The sequence below is a fragment of the Haliotis rufescens genome, unplaced genomic scaffold (genome assembly GCF_023055435.1).
Source record: "Haliotis rufescens isolate VD_foot unplaced genomic scaffold, xgHalRufe1.0.p SCAF_21, whole genome shotgun sequence".
Lineage (NCBI taxonomy): Eukaryota > Metazoa > Mollusca > Gastropoda > Lepetellida > Haliotidae > Haliotis > Haliotis rufescens.
In genome coordinates, this window is record NW_025963902.1 from 3,623,914 (window position 1) to 3,649,456 (window position 25,543).

At 39.6% G+C, this 25,543-nt stretch overlaps 1 protein-coding gene across 2 annotated transcripts; it reads left to right on the plus strand.

The window, feature by feature from the left end:
* The first annotated feature begins 351 nt into the window (after window positions 1-351).
* Window positions 352-25,195, plus strand: LOC124133458 (delta-like protein 1). Of its 2 annotated transcripts, XM_046497888.2 has the most exons (5): window positions 352-628; window positions 17,018-17,239; window positions 18,873-18,977; window positions 20,264-20,377; window positions 24,389-25,195. In XM_046497888.2, exons 1-5 carry the CDS (start codon window positions 589-591, stop codon window positions 24,613-24,615), a joined length of 708 nt encoding a protein of 235 aa, XP_046353844.1. In that variant the 5' UTR covers window positions 352-588; the 3' UTR covers window positions 24,616-25,195. The 2 variants fall into 2 exon arrangements, with proteins under 2 accessions (XP_046353844.1, XP_046353845.1); XM_046497889.2 differs by lacking the exon at window positions 20,264-20,377.
* The last annotated feature ends 348 nt before the right edge of the window (window positions 25,196-25,543 follow it).

Genomic DNA, 25,543 nt, shown 5'->3' on the forward strand with positions numbered 1-25,543 from the left:
TGAAACCCGAGCTTGCAATCAAACACACCGGTGTTTGACTGAATGCATCAAACTGTCTTGGACTGTCATTTTGACGAGCTCCGTCCCCTTTTACCAACACCCATATAAGTCACCCCAAAGGTCATTGTGCAGTCTGTCCACAATCGGGAGATACCCGTGTAAACAATATGCCCCCATAATTCCCTCCTCACATCAAATTCCCATCTTCGCCCTAAGTTCAGAACAGAGCAGGAGAAAATACCACGAGACGCGAAATCGTCCACGGCTAGTTTTCCGCCCTGACTCTTATCAAACAACGTAAAAGCCCATGTAAACATTGAGTAGTTGGCGCATCGCCCGACACGAGCCGGAGGTTTCAATGTAGACTAAAACAGCCTTTGATACCCCTAGCGTTAACTGCGCGCCCACTATACACGTGTAGTTTGAACAGGTAGTGTTCTCGCTGTCGTCTGTCAGTCCACCCGTCGATGTTCTACACCCCTTTATCAGTCTGCACATATCGTACCTATCTTACAAAGTGATATTTACCTTCAGCGTTCGGTTATACCCATACTTACCTGGCAGGTGTTCTCTTTGAAGATAGCCGACATGAAGGTTTTTGTGTTAAACGCTGTTCTTCTAATAACAGGTGAGTGTACAAATCTATATTCAGCTTTTTAAATATATTTACAATAGTTAGCATGATGATTCTTCTGCGGCACGTTTCTGCTTCCAAAATATATGTTGATAAAACATATTTTGTACCAAACGTGTAATAGCATATGAAATAGAAAAAAAACTGTAATGCCTTTGAGAAAAGTTCAAAGATGTTTGTGATGGATACAAATCGAACATTAAAATTCAGTGGTTCTCTCAAAATACCGCCTCAACTATTTTGAAACATGTTCCAAAATGTGTATATTTTTCCAAGGTACGTGACATTTCTCAAAACAGATGGCATAAAGGGAAAGATGACAGTTGGAAAGTTGAAGAAGTCATCCCTCTTGTCATAAAGTGGTGCATGTGGAGATTTTTTTGTCACTCTGAATCTTTATGCATGGATCTAAATATGAAACAGATGAGTCGAACCAGGAACCTAAGGCGGTGTCACTGGTCCTTTTTATTTCTAGTTCACAAAGATAAATCTGCGGAAGTCAATTGTCTATGTAATCGTTATTGATACACCTGAAGCCTAACGCAAATTTCTTGGACCCAAATCACTTGTTTTGGTTTTGCCAATCCGATCAGACATTCTGACTCTGATCGGATCATGACGAAACAGATGAGCAAGAAGGGGGACTAAGTTGCCTATGGGATGCCTACTTCCTGCCCAAAATGCCCCTATCCTAAACTTTAATGGGTAAAGATGTAATATTGCCTGTGTTATATGCATCTTAAGACACCGTACTGTGTTCACTGTGTAACATATATGTTGTAAGAGGCACGCACCTTAAATGCAAAACGAGAAATTAGGTTTGCTTGTTTGTCGTTTAACGCTGCACTCAGTAATATTCCAGCAATGAGACGGCGATCGGAAATAATCGAGGCGACCAGACAATACCGTGATGCTCATGAGCATCGATCTATGCAAATGGAATACGATGACAAGAAACAACCAAATCAGCGAGACTGACCAGCCTATCGCGCAGGTCGCGTATTACGACACGCATGGTTTGCTGAACACCAGTTCTAACCTAGAAATAAGATTTTGACACTGTAATAGGTGGACTGTGTATTAGACTAGTTAATGTTGTAGTTGACTCAAACTGTCAGATGATTCAAGTAATCTTCAAAGGCTAAATCAAATTTTGTCAAATATGTTTTGAGTTTTGACGAGAGCATAGTTTTCACAATGCCATTAAACCTTTCCGAGAAAATATGTATTTTCACCATCTGCCCATATACGGCTAAACACCCATGTAGGATGATAATTTATTCATGTGTTTAGTGATGTTGTGAATACAAATTGTAACAGATTTCTCTTTGACGACAAGGCATAAAGTAACAAAAACATACCTTATAGTAATACTAATATGATGATGCGTCTCTCTGAAAATAGTATAAAGTTGTTACATTTGGATCAGTTATCCTGTCAATGACACGAAAAACATCGCTTGTAACTGATTAGTATTTAAGATGCAATGGCATCTTGTTAGCGTCAGCGTATACTCTGAAGACATTATGACAGAGGCGCCTGTTTCACGAACCGTGGTGTATTCAAATCCACAAGATTGAGGACACACAAAGTATCCTTACATCTAGACGTCTGTACACTAATCAAAATCCACACCTTTAATTATCTGACATTCTACCCGCCGTGTTGGCTCTTAAACAGGATGAACCTCCATAGTTAAGCATGTCATTGTGAGCAGCATCTCAACACACCAAACAGCACGTGTTGTAATACAAGCATTAGGCTCTCTATTGTCCCGCGGCGCGTAAGTGGGTTTCTATTTGCCAGCGTCGAACCAGGGACCGTTAGTTACTCAAGTGTCCGGGTCTGCCTAGTTAGTGCTAGTTGGTGTTTACGTACCTACAATGGGGACCAGACAGGTGTAGAATAACTAACTAGATCACGCCTGTGCGCAATGAGAAATGAGATTAAAGAACAGGGCCCATTGCACAAAGCGATCTTAGCGCTAAGACTATTGTAAGCCTTTGCTAAAGTATGGGAGTTACTATCATCTTAGCGCTAAGATCGCTTTGTGCAAGTGGGCGCTGGACTTGACCTGGGCGATGGGAAACCGGGACGATGGTGCTGCCATCCGTTCATTGGGTACGCACTGTCGTCATATGTTGCTAATGATAAATCAATGTAAACAATAAATTCTGAATTGTATTTTCACCATCGAACCCTTGGCGAACAGATATTAGAAGAATCCAAATAGTAGTTCCAAACATAAAGTGTCAGGGTAGAAACATTACAGCGTAGCTGAATTGTCAGGAATCAATTTGATCAATATGATATTTTAGTTGGTTTTTTTCTCACATTAGGCACAACATAGTGCAAGACGTCATGGCTGAGCTTGTGCTGTGTTTCAGTCCAACTTCATAACTATCAAATACTGTATTACAAGAATGGTTTGTATGAAATATATTGATGTGATTCTGTAAGATTTATATATGGTTATATGATTAATATTGCTTCATCATATAAGGTTCATCTGGACATCCTTTGTTTGAAATTATACGCATATGGATAACTGTACACATATTAATTAAAGCGATACATTCATTATTTTTCAGATCCAAATTGTACATATATAACTTTGATGATATGGACAATTATGAATCGTTTGTATGGTATACATTCTTTGTTTAGAAACAAAATCTGGCACAAATTTGCTTTTTTACAACGGAATATAGTGACCTCCATTTTGAAATCTCCATAAAACCTAAACTATTTTTACATGTTCAAAAATAGATATACGTGACCTTACTTTATTATCGATTTTAAAGATGTAAAACAAAACACAGGTAACAAAATTCTAACATTCGGAGACAATATAAAAAAAGCAAATTCTGAATTGTATTTTCACACTCGAAGCCCTGGTGAGTGGATGTTTGAAGAATCCAAATAGTAGTTCCAAACATGAAGTGTCAGAGTAGAAACATTTGCAGCGTAGCTGAATTGTCAGGAATCAATTTGATCTTGAAAAACAGTATAAGATATTTTTAGTGTTTTGTTTTTACATTGGGCACAACATTGTGCAAGACACTAGTGACAAAAGTCTAATTTTCGGAGACAATATACAAAAAGCAATAATTATTCCTCACGAATTCACGTGTTAAACAGGACCATGAAAATAAGGGCGTTGCCTTCCTTGCTTGGGTGGAACACACGTGCACATGCAGGTTGCAGCACCCTGACTCAAGTAGGCACATGTAACGAACAAGCAAAGATTATTGTGCCTTTGTCACATGTACTCAGCTTTAACCTCAGGGAACCTTCGTACATGATATAACTTATAATCGTGCGAGGATGGGCCACGAAGACGTGCTGTCGAGTCTTCAGTGAAACCATCAAAGCATGGAGTAGGTGATCCTGGAGAGTATAGAGAGGTTATGTATAGAAGGTTGCACAGATGCGTACCGAGGAGTGGAGAAAAGATGGGGTAGCTAACAACGTGTGCTTTGTGCGTGGGAAGGATGACTGTAATTACAGAACAAACCTGATTGTCAAGACCTCTTCCCGGCATATGAAGTGGCTGATACATTGAGGTTTACAGATCAAGGAGAACACGTTGTGTTTGCTTTTACCGTTATTGCATCCACAGTCACATATGTGACCAACCATGAGATAAGGGACCTTATGTGTGACTAATCACATTTTTACTTCTCATTATTTTTAAAGCTAACAGTATCTTAGAAACACAAAAATACAATTCACAAGCTTCAATTCATATTTATTACAGAGATATATGACATCAAATATTTGGTCTCATTTTCCAACTTATAATTGATTATGTCATATTGCAGTGTTTAGATATAGCCTCTGATTCATTGAAAGTAGAAATGTATGCTGAAAGGTTTTGAAATAATTTGTTTTATTACATTACGAACTAACGAGAGAGAAATATAATATTTCTTTTACAGTCCACACACATGGCGGTTTTTGCTGACGTAAGTTGACGTCAAACGTCTTTACGACGTCACAGTACAATTGTATCCTAGCAGCCATAAGGTCCCTTTTCTCCTTGAGGGTTACATATATCATTTATATAATATTGATAATAAAACTTTGATCGTTGAAACGCTTTACTGTCAATAGGGTAAAGCACAATATATATAATTTAATATGCTATAAATAGTATAACGTTTACAATATTTCAAAAGATAAGTATTTGTGTTAAATGATGTATAGACGTAAAAGGATAAACGTGTTTACTATTTAGATACACAAAAATAACTAAACACATATGAATAGTGCATCATACTGAGGTTATGAATAAATATGTATCTGTAATATAATACATCTATGTTCAGATCGACATGGATTGAGAACATTACATGAGTATCCCCTTGTCTATGTAAATTGTAACAAATTATAATTGGGGGTTGGGTGGTGGCAGTTCCACAAGGAATTAAATGTCAAACTATTCACTACCTTTTTTAAGGCATCATAAGTGCACTTTCTGACTAAATTTAACTAGAATATATTAAATTTATCTCATACGTGGTAGTACATTTTGTACCCTACACGCAAGACAAATGGGTAGAGTATTGACGCCTTCTTGCTTTATAGATACTAATAATGACGTTTACTTACTTACTTATATTGGAGATTTAACGTGCGCTTTCCGACTGCAAGCGTATGTCGCACACGGGCCCGGCCAGGTCATTTAATGTGTTTCCAAAAAGGGGAAAAGTGAGTTTGTGCAACCCAGGAGGGGGGCTTTATAGTAATTTTGAAATTTTGAGATTTGGAAAGAATGCCTAGAGTGGGTGGGGGACGAACTAAGGGAGCTGTGTGTGTTGGGTGGTTGTAAGATAAGGTAGTTGTAAGATAATGACGTTAGCAAGAAACTGGTTATATAGAAGAAGAAAACAGCTATCAGATAAATTAATTGGAAAGGATTAAATGGGCCTGCTTACCCTTTTACCCTGACACCCGGTGTCATCACTGAGTTTCAGTGATATATTGACACTAACAATGCAAGGCATCGTTGATGAATCTCTTCATCAAATGTGAAATTGGATGGAAACTTGTTACATAAGAAGAATACAGCCATAACCTAAATTAACTGGAAATATTTAATGGGCATGCTTACCCTTTCCGCGAACACCTGGTGTCACTGATTGTCAGTGATGCATTCATATACTTTTGATCACTATTTTGCCTTTTACGCCAAGTGGAATCTGTTTCGGCGAATAATCGAGATTGATTGTCCTCTGACATTGGCGTCTTACATTTTCATAATGAACTGTACACATCTATAGTGTCTCCTACATACCAAGCATAGCTGACCTGTCTGTCTCCCTTTGTTCTCCACTCTTCTTTAAGTCACCTGTCCTTCACAGTTTGTTTAACTAAATTACATCACGTACGTGAGGTTTTGTTGGTACGTGCTTGTGTTTCTGATGTACAGGTGACAGGTCAGTAGCGTTGGTCAGCGGTGTAGCCATTTGCACAGGCGTTACTGACCCTCCTCTGAATCAAGATGCCAGAATGTTGTACAATCCTGTCTACTTGAAATTGACTTTCTTTATGCTTAAAGTTATCAGTACAGGTAATGTGTGAGCAACAGAGAAAACATGTTTCTTTTAGGTAAAACAATTGTTTTGATATGCTATGAAACAGAATATGTTACATTATTGGTGTCCGTTATGTATTTGTTTTAATGAAAATTAAACACAATGCTGAAATTAAATTCAAATACTCAAATGTAATAAGGAATACTTGAATATAAAAATATTCAAACTGAGTATTATTTTTCAAATATAATTATGCAAACTATTTAAAAGGTATAACAGAATTTAAACTTTATGCTAGCCCGTTGTTATTTTTTACCTTATTAGGAAACACATATGGTACCATTTACACTTCAGAAATATTTAAGAAAATGAATAATAAAAGCGACAGAACCCTTTCTCCAGCCACAATAAATTTCTATTTTAATAGTCTATTGTAATATTCCGACTATATCGTGAGCATGTGTTTATGAATCACTATCAAATAGGTGTTTGCGGAAAGGTGATTGTATCCTGCCCCACCGGTGGCACCCGTCAATAGAACATACAAAGGCAAACCAGCTGTTCACCTAAAGAGACACGGAAACTTGTGGTGCAAGTTAAAACAAGGAATTGCATCGGACATAATTGTTTTCACTGATACGTCAAATTTGGAAATATCCTCAACATGTCCACCATAAACCTTTTTGAAAGCTTTACTTAGACCTTGAATCTTGTAACCTTGATCAAACAACTTTTGAGCAAGAGTCGTACGACGCTCTTGGGAATGGTCGTAGAAAGAGCATGCTTCATTGTACCTCAAGAACAAATATTTAATGTAAAAGTGCGTTACCTAATGTTATTGCCAAGGTAAGTGTCTAAAAAGAATAACATGCTTTAGATATATGTTGCATCCTCTAGTAAGGGATTTAAAAGAAATACCGAAAGCACATAGTTTTGCGGTTCAGTGAAGGAAGGTTTTCATAAACAAGAATCTGTATTGGAATAGGTTAGTTTACAGAAAAATAAAACTGGAATATATTTCTTTCTCAGTATATGTTACAAATGTAAAGAGGGTCCTCTTCTGAATTATACACTTTCTTTTCACAAATGCATCAAGAAACCGTAAAATAATTTTAGCCCCATTTTAATGTTCTTTGTAAATGATCTTTTTACAACAATAGAAGTAATAAAAGTTTCTAAAAACAAAATGTGTAATGCCATACATGAACACTATGTGAGGGAGTGAGTTTATGCTTTACGTCATATCGGCAATATTTCAGCCATATCGTGACGAGAACACTATGTATGTTAACTTATACCAATACCTGTACACCTGTTGATTGATGAAATTGATTTCCTGAGCTGATTTGGGAGCTTGAACATCATCATCATGAATACTTTCGTTACAGATGACTTAACAGTATAACTTGATGAAAGTGCAGTACACTACGGTTAGAACGAACTCAAAGGGACCTGAACTTATTTTAGTTCGTAATAACCGTAGTTCGTTATAAGCATAAATACAGCATATATACACTAAACGTTATAAACGTAGTTTACTGTAAGTTATCTTTTACTGTATTGCCATGTATTTTTTTCATTTTGGAATATTTATAAAGTAAGAAAAAGTCGAAGAAAGTTCTGTTGGGATATCAATATAAGTAAAATGTTATGGTGAAAAATACATCCGGGTTTCAGTTTAGATGACATTTATTTGTCATCACGCACAACAAGAAGTCTCTGATGGAAAAACACTGAAGTTATTAGAGTCAGTGAGTGAGTTGGGTTAGCGGCGCTTTTAACAGTATTCCAGTTATATCGCGGGGTGTCAGCTTAATGTGGTAGGAAAGCCCGAAGTGATGCAGGTCTCAGACGTTCGGTGAAACCCATGAGCGAACCGGGATTCGAAACCCCAGTCATAGATTTCTGGAGTGCCCAAGGGACGCAACTCTGCACAGCGAATCGCGGCGCCTTAGAGGACTGGGCCACCCATGATTAGAGCATCAAGAGGTCTTTGCTGGTAATTATATGCGGGTGGTTGTACATCTCAGAACAAAACACATCCTGGTGCATTGTTGCTGAAGCAGGTTAAATCACCATGGTGACAGTGACACCCTGGTACATGATTGTTAACGACGCCCAGTCAACTGTGTGATGACTTAACCCTACCCTCAACAAGGAGGAGGGGGGAGGGGGGATACGGATCAACACGTAGTGGTGGACAGTGAACAATGGATCACGCGGCCGCAAATAACTAGTTTCAGCACATAACTGTCACGAATGTCATGAGGTTGTTCGTCGAATACTTATTGTATAGCGTGAGTGTATGTATATGTGCATGTTTTGACAAATCAACACTGCTATAAAAAGCAACTCTTGTCAAATTCCATGGTGTGGGAAGGGTCTTCTTGTGCTGTGGCTGTCGAGTGTCGCTATGCCTCTGTTCTGAGTCGCATGCACACTTCATACACCCTTATACATTAATGAAGCGCACATTTACCTGAGACATTTTACGTCATTTCATTTGTTAATCCAAATAATGTCATACTGTTTCCTGACCATATAGGAATAGTTTATATCAGAATAAAAAGAACAGAATTTCATTTTTTTTTAATACGCCAAAATATATAAGTACAGTAAACTACGGTTATAACGAACTCAAAGGGACCAGTACTGTTAGTTCGTAATAACCGTAGTTCGTATAAGCATATATACAACATATATACAACAAATGGCCGGGACAAAAGAATAAGTTCGTTATATCGATCAGCTCGTTATAAGCGTGTTCGTTATAAACGTATTTTACTGTAAATATAAATCATCGGAATAAATGGTGAAATCATATTTCTGGAAACTTAAAGCTGTTCGAATGTACTTTCCCTATGGACTTTTAATAGGACTTTTTCGTGTCTCTCCGCCTAGTTTTCTCGGAGTTAGCAGGTGTATGTGAAGTGGTCCTGTGGCGGTATAATCTCTGTGTCAACAGGCACTCTGAGACACGCATTCTACCAGTTCTCGTTTTATTTGGCACTAATTAGATAGAAACCTTTGACTCACGCTTAAAATAATACGCTGACTTTTAGACTAGTTCCCTGGTATATTGAGGAGACTAATATATGACTTGTACGTAATGAATATAGTGAGTATGATTCTGACACTGAAGTGTTCTCTTTACACCTATAATAAAGTTATGTACACTGTCGCCCAAAAGAAAGCATACACTTGAAAATGGGATTTGACCCAGAAATTACAAACGTTATCAAAACCTAGGAAGCTGAAACCGGTCGCCAAAACACAGCAAACTTGAGGTCCTATGTATCAAACACATCAACATCAAATCACCATATCTTGTTTGTGTAATTTTTAGCCATCATCAAACAAGGATGTGTACATTTTTTTGTCCGGAGCGGTCGGATAGCCTAGTGGTTAAAGCGGAAGCTCGTCACGCCGAAGACCCGGGTTCGAATCCCGACATGGGTACAATGTGTGAAGCCATTTTTTGGTTTCCCCCGCCGTGATATTGATGGAATATTGCTAAAGCAGCGTAAAACCATACTCACTCACTGACTCACTCACTGACTCACTGACTCACTCACTGACTCACTGACTCACTCACTCACTCACTCTTTTGTCCAGTAGTTTACCAGGTTTCTCTATTTTACCACATGCGGGACTTCCATGCATTTATATATGGTCATTGATCTAATCTAGATAGGCGAACATATGCGTTCGGTACCTGGTACAAGTACTAGAGTACCCTATATGTTCCTGCAGATGGTCGCCAGTGTACCATGTGCTGTCTCGTATCCCAATCGATGCTCATGATATCAATCACTGGATTGATTATAATAATGATTATAATCCAGACTCGATTATTCACAGACCGCCGCCATATACCCGAAATATTGTTGAGTGAGGCGTTAAACAACAAACAAACAAACCATGTGTTGCAAAGACGCAGAGAAAGCCGTGATGCAGATGTGGAGCCATGTCACCAAATAGTCGACTACGTCATCTGTAATTCAGCATGATTATGGAAGAAAGAAATGGTTTCGTTACAGAATTAATACAGGATAGGAATTTTAAAAATTGCTATTTTCCAGGTGTATTTTTGAAGGTTTCCTTTCATGTTTCTACTGGCATTTTCTTGTTCTTCCTAACTTTAAAACCGCCAACGACAGTTTAGTAAAGATTCGTAGCAACGAAACTAGAGGATATTGGTTTTCTGGCCTGATGGTCCCGTTTGATTCACGATGAGAATAACAATGGGAGATTTTCATTAAGCATTTGACGTTCCTTTCCGTAAAGCATCAAAAGTTCAAATATACAGCGGATAATGCTGTGCATACGTTACATTTCCTCTACATATTTAACCACTATATGTTACAGTCAATGTGTAAACTCACACACTGTGTAAAATGACTGAAATTTTCATCTAGGCAATTCACAAAACGCCAAAATATTTCAGTTATTTTACAGTTATTTTCCCATTAATTGTATTATGATAACGAATTCCAAATATGTTTGAGCTTGTTTCATCACCAGTGACTGAAAAAGATAGGATTAAAAGAAAACGAAAGTCAATTTACACATTTTTATTTCTTGGCTTCTATTCCGAGCATGATTTGTCTGATGCGATGTTTTTAACTTTTTAACTTCTTCATAACTCTTAGTCAACCTGACGGGAAAATAACTGTGAATTGACTGACATATTTTGGCGTTTTTTAAATTACCTTAGTAAAAATTTCAGTCATTTTACACATTGATTATAACATATACGCGGTATGGCTGTAATAACGATAAATACGGTATAAACCTATATTAGCTCACATGTGATAGCAATTATAACAGCAAGACGCATGGCGAACCAAGGCCTACTGAAGCCCTCGGAGTTTGGAGGTACAGCGAGATTCCACGCATAGTGGCATTATACAGGTTAAAGCATGTTTGCACACATGTTGAGGCATGTGCAGAAAAAACGCCAATGTTCAAAAAGGACAAAGCCCTTTTCAGCCCGCCTGCTTAACGCGACTTTCTTTGAAAGTAGCCTCTCTTTCTGCTCCCTTGTATGGACATCTCACGGTGCATAGTAATCAACGTGTTTATATCGGAGCTGGTTCAAGGTTGTTATTCGGAAACTTAGGTGTAAGAAAGTTCTGTGACAGAGGTATACACAGCTGCCGGTCCCGATCTCAGCTGCTCATATAGTGTTTCAAATGTTCAGAGAAAGTGTCAAAGACTTGGTTCTGTACTGAATACAATATGGTGTGTACAGCGTGGCGCAATAACTGCTTAATGATTTGTATATCTATCCCGCTTACACCTTAGGCATTGTATTAATGGGTCATGTATGGAAGGTTGCCGTGGTTGATGGTGAGTATGCCTCTTGAATTAGATAACCCGTGCGTGCGTGCGTGCGTATATATATATAGTGACCGTGAAGATCCGGCGACTAACGGTATAGGGTGGTAAGGCTCGCTGACTTGGTTGATGCATGCCATCGTATCTCAATTGCGTGGATCGACGCTCGTGATGTCAATCACTGGATTGTCCGATCCAGACTCGATTATTTACGGCTCGCCGTGGTATAGCTGGAATATTGCTGATTGCGGCGTTAAACAAACAAACATATATATATATATATATATATATATATATATATATATATATATATATATATATAACTATATAGATATAGATATATAGATATAGATATATAGTTATATATATAGTTATAACTATATATATAGATAGATATATATTTATATATATAGTTATATAGTTATATATATAGTTATATATAGACATATATATATATAGTTATAGTTATATATATAGTTATATATATATATGAATAATACATTATAATTTATACATCTTTTAAAGTATTAATAGCTTTAACAAGTCGTGCCCAAAGAAGGATGCCAGGAGTCGGTTTAAGGGCAGTCAAATAACTAATGGTATTGACAAGCTAGAATATAAAACGTCAACGCCAGAAAATAACCAACAGATTCCTTTAGGTGTAAAAGGCAAAATACCGATGAAAACAACACGAATGGATCACTGAAAATATATCAGTGACGACACCAGGTGTTTACCAGTAGATAAACGAATTCGCGGTTTCCGAATTTCAATACGGGTTCGTCACTTTGAAAATATAAATAAACGTGTAAAGAAAATTTAAACAGGACACGATTTAAATTGGTACATACAGAAAACGGTTGTTAACATCGTAATACAATTTGGTGCGATTATGTTTCAGGTTTAGTTGAAACTAAATACTCCGTAGGTGGACATGCATGTACGTCAGTCTGATTTGACGTTTATCATTCGCTACAATGCATTAGCGCAACTATGTGTGCGGATGGCGGTGCGAACTCTGGTCAATCTCCCGACCTCTCATCCTACTCTGGGAGTCCCTCTACTGACAAATCTGACGTGCGAAATTTCTCACTTACTTTGACCTTTCTGAATGCGCAGTGAAGCCCTCACAACAACACCGCACAGACCGCCATTTGCAGCAGCGTTGAAACCACAAGCTACGTTGCGGGTCACACACACTGATAACCCACATGCAAATAGGTGCAAGGACGCTGCCGAGGCATGCTCGTTTGCTGGGGCATCTCAGAGAGACGATGGTACACGGACTGTGTCAAGAGGTCTTGACGATGTCATGAGTGCATTGGGGGGAACTGACGTAGTCCGTTTGACTCCACATGAGAACGATGAATTGCAAAATAACTCGAAATCCAGAAAAGTGTATGAAACATCAATACGGTACTTGACCGAGATAGAGCCACGTTATTGGTCACGAGATGGACTACGGCCAGCAACAGTCCAACCTATAACATTGGCAGTCGGTTTTGGCACCAGCAGTTCCGACGACGAGATCTATGGCATGAGCGTGTCAGATTGCGACTGAAATTATCATGACACGGCCCCTCTAACGCTCTGTCATTTTCCCTACCACAGACCGTGCTGTGCATGCGTGCTTGCGCTGTTCCTTCCACGGTTTGCCCCCCTACGTGTCATGTACACAATTCTATACAAAATTACATGCTGGTTTCTTAAAGAACTTCATCCGTCATGGGTCTTAAAATAAACACAATTCAGATTTTGTTGGGTACAGGGTATTCATGGTCAAGTACCGTATTGATGTTTCATACACTTTTCTGGATTTCGAGTTATTTTGCAATTCATCGTTCTCATTTGGAGTCAAACGGACTGTAGTGTCTCTGTGTAATCATATTAGATTGGCATACATGATGACATTTCCCGGCCCAAAGTTGTGGAAATTGCCGTGTTTCTTGCCGCCATGTGTCTTAACTCATTTCTGAAACGACAAAATGAAAAAAAGCAGGTCTGTAGGTCAAGGGATGTTACTCTTTGACATGACATTCACCAAAATAATTTTACCTATTTTCTTCTAAATTTGAAAACACGTGTATTTTTATGTTATTTATATCGCCCAGCGACCCAATGGCTTTACAATTGGTAGTAATAAAAATAGATATAAGTGGTGTTGCAAGTGAGTGAGTGAGTGGGTGAGTGAGTGAATGAGTGAGTGAGTGAGTGAGTGAGTGAGTGAGTGAGTGAGTGGGTGGGTGGGTGGGAGGGTGGGTGAGTGAGTGAGTGGGTGGGTGGGTGGGTGGGTGGGTGAGTGAGCGGGGTTTATAAGTTAATTCATGGTGTGTCAGCTTAATGTAGGAAGTGATCAGCAACATAAGCCAATGACTGATGCTTCAGTCGTATTGGAATGCTACTCATAATGATAAGAGACATAAAGAAAAAGAAAGTAGGACAAAAAAAATAATTTCATAAAACAAAATAAATTGTTCAAATCAAATGAGAAACAGTTTTACAGGCATAAAAATGCAACCAATGGCAGTAATGAGAAAAGATCCACCATGGATTCCAGTGACAGGTTTTGGAAACAGTCTATACCCAGCAACTGTAACCTCGAGGAACCATGGGTAGAGGAATATAAGGATATTGTACAAGACAAATTATGGTCACCGTTTTCTGTTTCATTACACCTGATTTTCTGAAAAAAAAGTAATGACAAAAGTCCAAATCTCATACGGTGAGTGAGTGAGTGAGTTGGGTTTAACGCCGCTTTTAACAGTATTCCAGTTATATCGCGGCGTGTCAGGTTAATGTGGGAGGAAAGCCCGAAGTGATGCAGGTCTCAGACGTTTACCACTTCGGTGAAACCCACGAGCACGGGTATGGTCCTGACAGACTGGGCCTGGTGGTATTCAAAACCGGTATTGGAAACTGTTCCCATGTGTCCAAACACCATTACGTGACTGTTTAAATTCTCTTGTTGATACAGGGGATGTTCCGCCTTGGTTGTGCAAAGGTCGAACAATACTTCTCCGAAAGAAAGGCGATTTGACTGATCCCCAAAACTTCTGCCCTATTGCTTGTCTGAATACACAGTGTAAAGTATTTACAGGGTGTCTTACAGATCTTGTGTCATCATACTGCGCTTCCAGTGACAGTATTTACTTGGAGCAGAGAGGACCTAGAAAGGGATGCTAGGGTTGTATGGATCATTTGCTGGTTCAAAAAAATATCCTTGAAGAGGCTAAAACACCGTTACCACCGTAACCTCTCAATGTGTTGGATAGACTACAGAAAAGCTTATGATTCTCTACCTCACGAATGGATTTTGCAGTCACTGAAATGTATTGACCTCCCCGAGCGAATACATGTTTTACTCAAGTCTTTAATGAATTCTGGTCAACTCAACTTGAAATGTATTCGCAGGAGCAGGTGGTGACTTCGGAACCCATTTCTATTAGAAGTGGAATTTGTTTTTTTGATTCTTTTAGTCCTTTGCTTTTCTGTTTGTCATTAAATCCTTTTAAGATTTTGCTTAGCAAAGAGGAAGGTTATTACCCTGGACCTCCTGAACCCAGATCACCCCTTACTCAACTCCTTAACATGGATGACCTTGAACTTATTGCCAATGGAGGATCCACACGAAGAAAACAGATTCTCCTTATCTTATAACATCGGCATGTCCTTTGGACTCGACAAATGCAACATTCTGCATCTGAAACGTGGCAAGGTAGAAGATGGAGGATCAGTCAGTTTACTTGGGGGAGGAATTATTGACCATCTCGTGGAAGGTCAGGCCTATACATACTTGGGAATGCAGGTTAGGGACAAGGCCCAGAAAGCCCACTTCACTTCGGGCAGAGTACAAATGTATGCTTAAGAAAATCTGGAGTTCAGAGCTGAACGCTCGCAATAAGGTTAAAGCCACAAATACCTATGCTGTACCAGTCTTTTCATATTCTGTTGGTGTTGTTGAGTGGACGAAACAAGACATTCAGGGTATTGACACCCTCACACGAAGAATCATGGCAGACAATAGATCCCACCACTCTCGCTCTTCCCTCAATCGCTTATATATACCAATCATAATGGGAAGGCGTGATTTGATTAGCGTTGGGGCTCTTCATGATAGAAGTGTTTTGTGCACTTTTGCGCACATTTATTTGTCTGATGATTCAAGACTCATGATGAAAACAAGGTTGTTCCACAGTTTACGTGAACGGGCTTAGGATGTGGGATATTATCTCAATGTCAGTGTTGATTTTGTTGATGGTTCTGTACTGCGGGATGGTACAGAAATGAGTGTCAACCAATGAGTGTCCGAACGACACTGCATCGAGTTTATGTTCAGTGTGTTGAGAAGATCAGCAATCCTGCAGAGTCCTTCGCTTGGATGAAGTCGGCTCGCCTGAAAAGTGAAACAGAAGGCTTTCTGTTTGCTGCACAGGACCAGTCGCTTCCCACTCGAAACCGTCAATGTGTGATTTTGCATCAAAATGTAAACATGAAATGTAGATTATGTAATGAATATAATTAGACTGTCCAACACATTGTGAGTGGATGCCTAGCTTTGGCACACATACAGTATCTTAAGCGACATGATGGAGTGGCTAGATCATTTTATTACCGTCTTCGCAATGCTTGACGCAGGTTTTGACGCAGCGGTCCATCCATGGTACGACCCAGAATATGTAGAGGGCGTCACGGAAAATGATCAATACAAAGTTGTTGGGAATATGCCCGTATGCAGCCTCAGACCTATCCAGGCCAACAAATCTGATCTTGTCCATTTTGATACATCCAATGAAATCATTTATATTATTGAATTTTCTGTCCCTTTTGACACCAATGTGATTGACAAGATTCAGGAAAAACATGGCAAATATGCAGACCTCGCTTTCAAAATATCACGCCTGCATCCAAAGTACCAAGATGTCCGACTCCCCATTGTACTTGGTGCCTTAGGTTTGGTACCTCCCAATCTGTTGATTGACTTTGGGAGAGTACCCGGGTTTGCTACCAGGAATACAGCCCTTCTTACAATCTGGGTAATGCAGAAGGCTGCAGTGTTGGGGAGTCTTCACATTCTCCCAAAAAGTTCTGGGTGGGTTTGACTAGACAGCGCTTCCTGGGAGAAGTCCCATTCGTTGTCTGGGCTGCGTGTAGAGGGGGCAGGGCCCTGAGCTGATGATGAGCCTCACCAGCCTGACTGTGCCAGGATCACCCAAACCCTCTTTGCTGCATTTTTTATTTTAATAAACACACACACACACACACACACACACACACACACACACACACACACACACACACACATAATAGAAAAGTCTAAAGATGAGCTGTGTAACTTACTCAACCGGTTTCACGCATGTGATTTTCAAGAGTACAGTTATACCGTTACGCTGTTTTGACGTCACAGTATATATACATATCTCCGTAAAACAATGCTTACAAATTGTCTTGCTCTACCGGTCAAGACATTACTTAACGCACTATCATGCCATGTCCTTGTTTCCAGTTTTGGTTCTTGTCGAGAGGACGTCCGGGTTATGCAGTAGCCTCGGCAAGGAATGCAGGAACGGAAAGTTCCGACGAGACCCGGACAACTGCAACCAGTTCTGTCAGTGTGCCCACGGAGGCTGGTACCAGAAGCGATGTCCACGCGGACTCTTCTTTGACGAGGTCCACAATGTCTGCAACTGGCCAGACCAGTCCCCCATGTGCGACCCCCCAGAAGGATGTAAGTACAACTGGAATCACGTCCCTGTCTCATATTGATATTGTTATGTTTTCGTTGTTCTTTATTTTTAGATGGTCACTGCCATCATTTATTTCCTGAGTGTGGAGACCCGTGAAGATCCGGGGTAGAATAGGTCTTCAGGAACCCATGCTTGCCGTAAAAGGCGACTATGTTTGTCGTAAGAGGCGACTAACGGGATCGGGTGGTCAGGCTCGCTGACTTGGTTGAAGCATTGCATCGATCCTTATTGCGTGGATCGATGCTCATGATGTCAATCACTGGTCCAGACTCAATTATTTACAGACCGCCGTCATATAGCTTGAATATTGCTGAGTGCAGCGTAAAACAACAAACAAACAAACAAACCAATCCTGATGGTTAGAAATATCTCACAGAGTAGAAAACTAGAGGTGACATACATTCTTACATATATCTAACTTGCACACATTATCATGGTCGAACATCTAGAGATAACACAATAATTATTTGATATAAAATTCGCATTATCACGGATGACAATGGGAGATAACTTAATGTAAGCTATATCAAATGTACCTACTTACATTAACATGTTTTGTACAGAGTCGATCGTGAACTCGAGTAAACATAATCCTAATTAAACCAACGTTTGGAGATTATGCGAGAAATTCGAACTAGTGGTGATGTTGCACTCGGAATATAGTAAATCACGGAAGCGATGTTTCTATGTAGAGTGTGGGCCGCCTCCGTGATCTATTGGTAGAGCGTCCACCCGGAGATCGGAAGGTCCGGAGTTCGATCCCCGGCCGCGTCATACCAAAAGACGTTAAAAGGTGGTACTTGTTGTTACCCTGTCTTGCGCTCGGCATTTAGGGACTAAAACAAGGACTGATAAGCTCGGAGTCAGTATACTGTGTCTGAGTGGGGTATTCATGTTAAACTGCGGCATGGTATCTCAGTGGGCTAGCACTAAAGATCGGCATCAGTCCGGACTAGTACAAGAACACACACACGTGCATGCACGTCGCTATATAAGTGCAATAATCTTGGACGCGACGTTAAGCCCCATGTCACCTCACCTCACCTATGTGACTTGAAATACTTGTCCCCATGGGAGGGTATGTAAGACTACGTCATTCAAAGTATTTTCTCCAGCGCTGTTTTAACCGCAGAATATTTTTTCATCTTATTTTATGGCTCATCTTGTCAACAATCACTAATGACTAAAGGAATGGTGTAAATCCTGCCGGGGAACCATGTAGGTAGCAAAGGTACTGTAAGTCCCCATGGTCCCTGGTATGGTGACCTAACTTCAGTTGTTGGTGATTGATTGCCTGTTTTCATAACGTGTTGTCTGCCATAATCTGATAATTTTACTGTTCTAAAACTAATTTTAAAATTATAATCTGTGACATATTGCTGGTCGTTGTGTTGTCCTTCGACGACACTTTTTTTAATATATAATATAAATACATAACTTGCTCAAGTCACGAAATGACTGAAATATTGCCGATGTGACTTTAAATTTGAACTCACTCACTCACTTGAAATACTTAATTCTTGATTCAAATTATCTTATATTTGACAAGTACATTCCTTTTAATATTGATTCAATTTGAACTGTTTTCAAAAGTTAATATTCCTTTCTGTTCAGTGTGTGACCCCAATCCATGTCAGAATGGCGGCACGTGCGTAAGTAACCGGATGGGCTACTCCTGCCTGTGTAGAGACGCCTACGGCGGCAACGACTGCGCTCTCAGTGAGTGTTCATCTTCCAAATGTATTTTCCTTATTGTCTTATCGATCAAATCAATGCATGTTCGAGAACCATATGCATGACAGAATGCATGCTATAGACGCAAGCATTGCAAGATTGAGCATGACACAATATGTGTATCACACACGTTTGAAAGAACACGTGCATGTCAAACTGAAATGTATATGTTAGAAAAGATTTAGTGATTATATATTTAAAGACACGTTTCTCGCGTACAAATAAGAAAGAACAGTATTAGTGCCATGACAGAACCTCCATCAAATACAATTTTTAATATGGTATCATTTCTATATTTTTATTTTCTTTTTTTTTTGAAAACTTTGTTTGTTGTTTGTTTAACGCCGCACTCAGCATTTTTGATAAAAATATGCCGGGAAAAGGAAGAAAACACCACTTTTTAAGGTGGCTAAAAGTGAAACAAACAAGAAATGGTTATTTGGTGGTGATTATAGTTGATACGGGTATCAAATGTGTGTTTTGTGTCAAAGTGTTCAGTGTTTCTGCTATTTTTGTTCAACCTAGTAACCTTCTGATGACGTTCGTCATTTGATGGTCAAATCAAATTTTCAAGTGTAAAACTTCTCTGACCAGCAGCTTACGACTTGTATGTAATTGTACATAAAAATAATGACAACATTTATCAGTAATGCATACTTTTTATTTACATTTGCAGGGATGTGAATTTACATCATTTTCATTTATACATGATACTGTACCCAGTCACCCTTTGCATCTGCTTATCACGAATCATCGCTACTTCACCTCCATAGCGTCGCCTTGGTCAATAATGTATTCTTTCAATAACAGATGTAATTTCTCTCTAAACACACTACAGTGAAACCCTGTGATTCCGGAAACCCGTGAATCAGGACATCCTGTTAGTATTGTAGACATATTCTTGTGGACAAACAGACTACAAAAACCCATAGTCCTTAACTTTATGAATCCGGACAGTTCACTACAAATGGTCTTGTCCGGATTGACAGGGTTTCGCTGTATAAGGCATGTTTTATTCTTTGTTTTATGTTAAACCAGCATGGTATTCTGCATGTTTCTTTAATCTTGTATGTCATTTATGTTGCATACGCAGGAAATTATCTTTGGAACATTTTTGACGATAATTATTTTAATTAGCTATTTTCCGTTTGTATTTATTTTTCGTTTTCATGTGTCTTCTTCCTGGGATGGTTACATCATGTATATATTTATTATTTGAATAACGGTATGAAATGTCGTGTTGAGCATGACCTACCCCCGTGTGTATACAGAACTAGACGCCTGTCAGTACAGCCCATGCCAAAATGGCGGGAGATGCCGCGTGTCCTCTACCAACAGTGTCTACTGTGATTGCCCTAGCAGCTACACGGGTGTCTACTGCCAAGGTCACGTGAGATGACCCTATGTCAAGGGCACAGTTAGAGCTTCCGGTCATGGTTTTAGATGATTACACACAGTAGCGTCATCCTTACAATCACTCCCTTCAGTAGTTGTAGATAGAATCTCTGTTAGCGAATATAGTATGTTCAATTCCCTATGCTGCTGGTACCCCCCGCTTCTCCCATAACCAAGTAGAATTCCCGTTATAACACCGTTGCACCAGACTGGTTCTTGACTCTTTTCACGTTTGCGATATGTACGCAAAAAATGCATATCATGTGAGACGGGATCCAGGTGAGTTGTTGCTAACATAGTTTAGTTTGTAATGCTAACCAAATTGCTGCTTATGAAACTGCGCGTGTAATTGTTCTATGTGTGTTAAAACGCACGGTTAATCGAGTTCTCATATACAAAAAATGGTCGATTCCCTGTCACGTTAAACTTCAAATTGGAAGCTTGCATAGTCAGTTGGAAAGGTTTCCATAAGAAATTTTCCGAAAGGATGTAACAACCCCCATCCAAGGTCAACTGCGCCTACATCACGCAAAACCGTGAGCGGGTACTAATACTCTATTACCATCTTCCGGAGGCAAAAGAGTTCTAACTGACTGTAAAAGTCCAGTTTCCACACTTGGCGAACTAGGCTGTAATTTCTGGGCTCGATCGAAGCGCCACCAGTGTCTATTACGAGTTATGTCCCTTCTATGTCCCTCCTGTTGACCTATCTGATTCCACCTCTCATATCACTTGCATTTGCTTCAAACAAAATGGCGGCCCCCAGTCAAAATCAAAACGGGCCTTACTTCGAGAAGTGCATCAAATCACTTGAACACCTTGATAAAAAAACATGGACGGATTTGGAAAATATCTGACGACGTCGAGTAGGCGATACACATGCAAATCCTGTAATCGACCGAAATCTGCACAGCAGATTACGAACAGAACCAAGTGTCGATTTCGTTGCGCGAGTTTGATTTAACTATGCATCACAGACCATATATGGTCTCTGTATGCATAGACTCGTTAGTCCAGCCAATAATATAACTACATAATTCCAGCCTAGTTCGGCGAGTGTGGAAACAGGACTTTTACAGTCAGTTAACTCCCTTGCCTCGGGAAGATGTCTTTCACTTTAAGTAGCGTTGTGCCTTCATATACTGTTTAAAAGAAGTTAAAGAACACGCAATTCTTTCACATCTCAATTGTTTAACTATCACGACTTTTCATCATTAAGCGTGAGTGAGTAAGTATGTTTTTTTCGCGGCTTTTAGCAATATTCCAGCAATATCACGGTGGGGGACACCAGAAATGGGCTTCACACATTGTACCCATGTCGGGAATCGAACCCGGGTATTTAGCGTGACGAGCGAACGCTTTTCAACTGGGCTACCAGACCGCCCCTCGTCATTGAGAAGCAGTGTAAAACGATAGTGTTAAAGGTGCTGATGTGGGGACATGTTTGAATGATTTATGAATGATGGAGCAGATGACGTAGAAGGCAGAACAGAATAGAACAAACTGGATAGAACAGAACAAAGAAGATAGCATCAGGAAGGCACGTGTTCGCCTGATGCCGTATAAGGTCCTGATACACGAACAGCCGCAGCCTAACATAAGATCTTTCTAACAACGAGGAAATGGCACCATCCTAAAAATACCTGCTGTACACTGCGTCAACATAGCCAATACCATCATAATTTTGTCAATGTATGCTTCTCAACGTTTGCTAGGATCGTCAGTCCAAACCATTTTCGAAGAAGTAACGATCCTGACAACTCCACCAAAGGATGAATCTGTTTTAAGGCGCCTGAATCACCTTAACTAGCCAGTAATCATCAGTCCCCCGGGAACACGTCATTTCATTTCAGATTGCGGTGTTTACGGATGAAACTGGCAAGGAACCTTTCAGAAGTAACGTGAAAGGCCAAATGACTTGTCCGCTAGCTGTAGATTAATCCTCATCTACTCAGTGTTATGGCTTCCGTCATGCCAAGATCTCTGTAACGCACAAAACACAGGGCTTTATTTAGCATGCATTATCAGACCCGTGAAGATTCGGGGTAGAAGAGGTCTTCAGCAGCCCATGCTTGCCGTAATAGGCGACTATGCTTGTCGTAAGAGGCGACTAACGTGATCGGGTGGTCCGGCACGCTCACTTGGTTGATGCATGTCATCGATCTCAATTGCGTGAATCGATGCTAATGATGTCAATCACTGAATTGTCTATTATTTTACAGAGCGCTGTCATATAGTGGGAATATTGCTGAGTGCGGCGTTAAACAACAAACTATAGAAGGCATTCTCAATTTTAATACAATTCAATTGTCAGTTCAGCTATTGTTTTGACGTGTTCCCTTAGTGCTGATTTCTAAGCAATTGGTGAAAAGCATAGATACAACATAATCTATAATCGATCATCTATCTCCTAGATATACTGCTCAAAAGAAGTTACAGAACACCCGCTTCTTTCAAATTACTAAAGTTAATCTGTCATGGCCATGACAACTTAACTATAGTAATATGAAAGAAGTTCTTTTGAGTAGTATACTTGTTCCCCTGCCTCCATATGGCCTTTGACTATATATATCTATATATATACTGCTCAATAATTGTTAGGTATAGTGAGCTATTTCATGCGGTTATATAACTGAATTATAACAACTTCTTAAATTATGTGCTTATGTTTATTTGGCTATTATGGGGCTTAATAAGCTTCCTTGTTCCTTGACACTATCGAATACTGCTCGCATGACAACGTATCCAAGCAATCAGTCACATTCAAACCTTATCTGGACACTCAACATATTCCTATCGCAATTTGAGTTTTATATTAGTTGGGGCACGGGTGGCCCAGTCGTCTAAGGCGCCGCGATTCGCTGTGCAGAGTTGCGTCCCTTGGGCACGCCAGAAACCTATGATTGTGGGTTCGAATACCGGTTCGCCCCGATTATGTTTCTAGGTTTGTCAGCACCATACCCGTGCTCGTGGGTTTCACCGAAGTGGTTAACGTCTGAGACCTGCATCACTTCGGGCTTTCCTCACACATTAAGCTGACACGCCGTGATATAACTGGAATACTGTTAAAAGCGGCGTTAAACCCAACTCTCTCACTCACTGTATATAAGTAGACAATGTTGTATTTTTGGTTAACATGCATTAACATATGTGACTAGTCGCACGCCATGTGGAGGTAAGTTCCAATATCATAATTAGACAGCAATAGATATAACTGAATTGTATTAATCATCTGTTTATATGTAAATAACACTGTTTATAAGTGTGTATATCACAAATATGCTTATGTGGGTAAATTATTAATGTTGCCATCACTTACACAAACTTCACGTAATATGATATTGTTCAATCGGAGGTTCATCTGCCAAGCATCTGAACCCCGTGTGTGTTTGTTTAACGCCGCACTCAGCAATATTCCAGCTATGTGACGGGGGTCTGTGAATGATCGAGTCTGGACCATACAATCTGGCGTTCTGCATAAAACAAAGACTGGCCGGATCGGAGTCAGTATACCGTGTCTGAGTGGGGTATTCACTGCGGCATGATATCTTACTGGGCTAGCACTATAAAACCGGCATCAGTCAGGAATAGTACCTGAAATCGCATTTCAATCACTTTTCTTGTCTGTGTACAGTTGAACTGGTTAAACTAAACCTTTACAGTCAAAGACCAGTGATCTGTCACTCTTTGTAATTCGGGGAATTAACAGACCAGAAGAGTATGTGCAAAAACAAACGCTTAATCAGCTTACATCTCTCACAGCATTAAAGCAAGTCTGTAGCATAGGGCTATACATGATAACTTACTGTGCAGGGCCCCGTTCCACAAAGTGATCTTAGCTCTAAGTTGATCGTAACTCCCAGTCTTTAACACTGACTTACGACAATCGTAGCGCTAAGATCGCTTTGTGGAACGGGGCCCTGGTGATTTTACGATCGCTTCCAGCAGAGCGGATTTCGCACTCAAAATGTGACGTAAACAATCTCGGTTTTCTCTTACAGATACGACATGCCCACGCTATGCATGCCCAAACAACGTGACGACATTCAACTATCCTGACTGGCAAGACGCCACGTGCAAGTCGTTCTTCAGCTGCGAGTTGGGCTCCTTACGAAGTCGCCAGTGCCCCGGCAACCGCCTGTTCAGCTTCATGCTCCTGCAGTGCGTGCAACCTGCCCAGTTAGAATACCCATGCACGCTCAACCTCGTCGACTCGCAACTAGCATGAAGACTGTCATGATTTCAAGACGGAACCCAGTCAGCTAGAAAGCAAATAATTCCTTCATTTGACATTTCGTATATTATGATTTACCAGACGACTTTACAAACTAAGGTTACGTTTATATTAGATATGAAGATTTCATCAACCTTTTAATTCGTCTATGAAGCATTATCTTTAAAATGACTGGGTTATTTTACTTGTGCAAACTTAACAATTGAATACACGTTCTCAAATATTATCTGTTTAACTAGACTTTAAATATGTTACATTCTTTATTGTGATCAAAATTTATCAAAGCATTGGAGAATATCAGTAGAATATCACTACCATAACTATTAAAACGTTTGATGCATATTTTGTGTGGTCATATTCTCTGTTGCCCTGCCACACATTCACAAAATCAAATAATATTCGCGAATAAGTTTATAAAGGCTGTAGATATGAAATCCTCTCTGAAACCACAGGGAAGCCATTGAAACATTGTTTCTTACGGTGGCCCATAAGGGACATGGAGTCTGTTTTTCAATATTTTGATATTTCTCTTACTTTTATCGTAACCTTTTGCAAATTAACACGATTTGTCATACAAATATGTGATGAATCATGTATGAAGTAGATATTGAAAAGTGAAGCGAAAATGTCAAAAACTAAAATGAAAATGTAAAAAAACACACGAAAAGGTCAAAAATTCAGATTAAAATGTCAAAAAACTAAATAGTTTTCCCTGCGGTGGAAATACTTTTCTGTATTTTCATTTTAGTTTTTGATATTTTCGCTTTTGTTTTTGACATTTTCGTTTTTGTTTTTGACATTTCCATTTTAGTTTTCGACATTTTCGGTTCACATTTCAGCGATTCAATAGCTACTTGAAAGTACATTTTCCATGTTTTCGGTTGTTTTTATTCATGATTTATCACATATTTGTATGACAAAT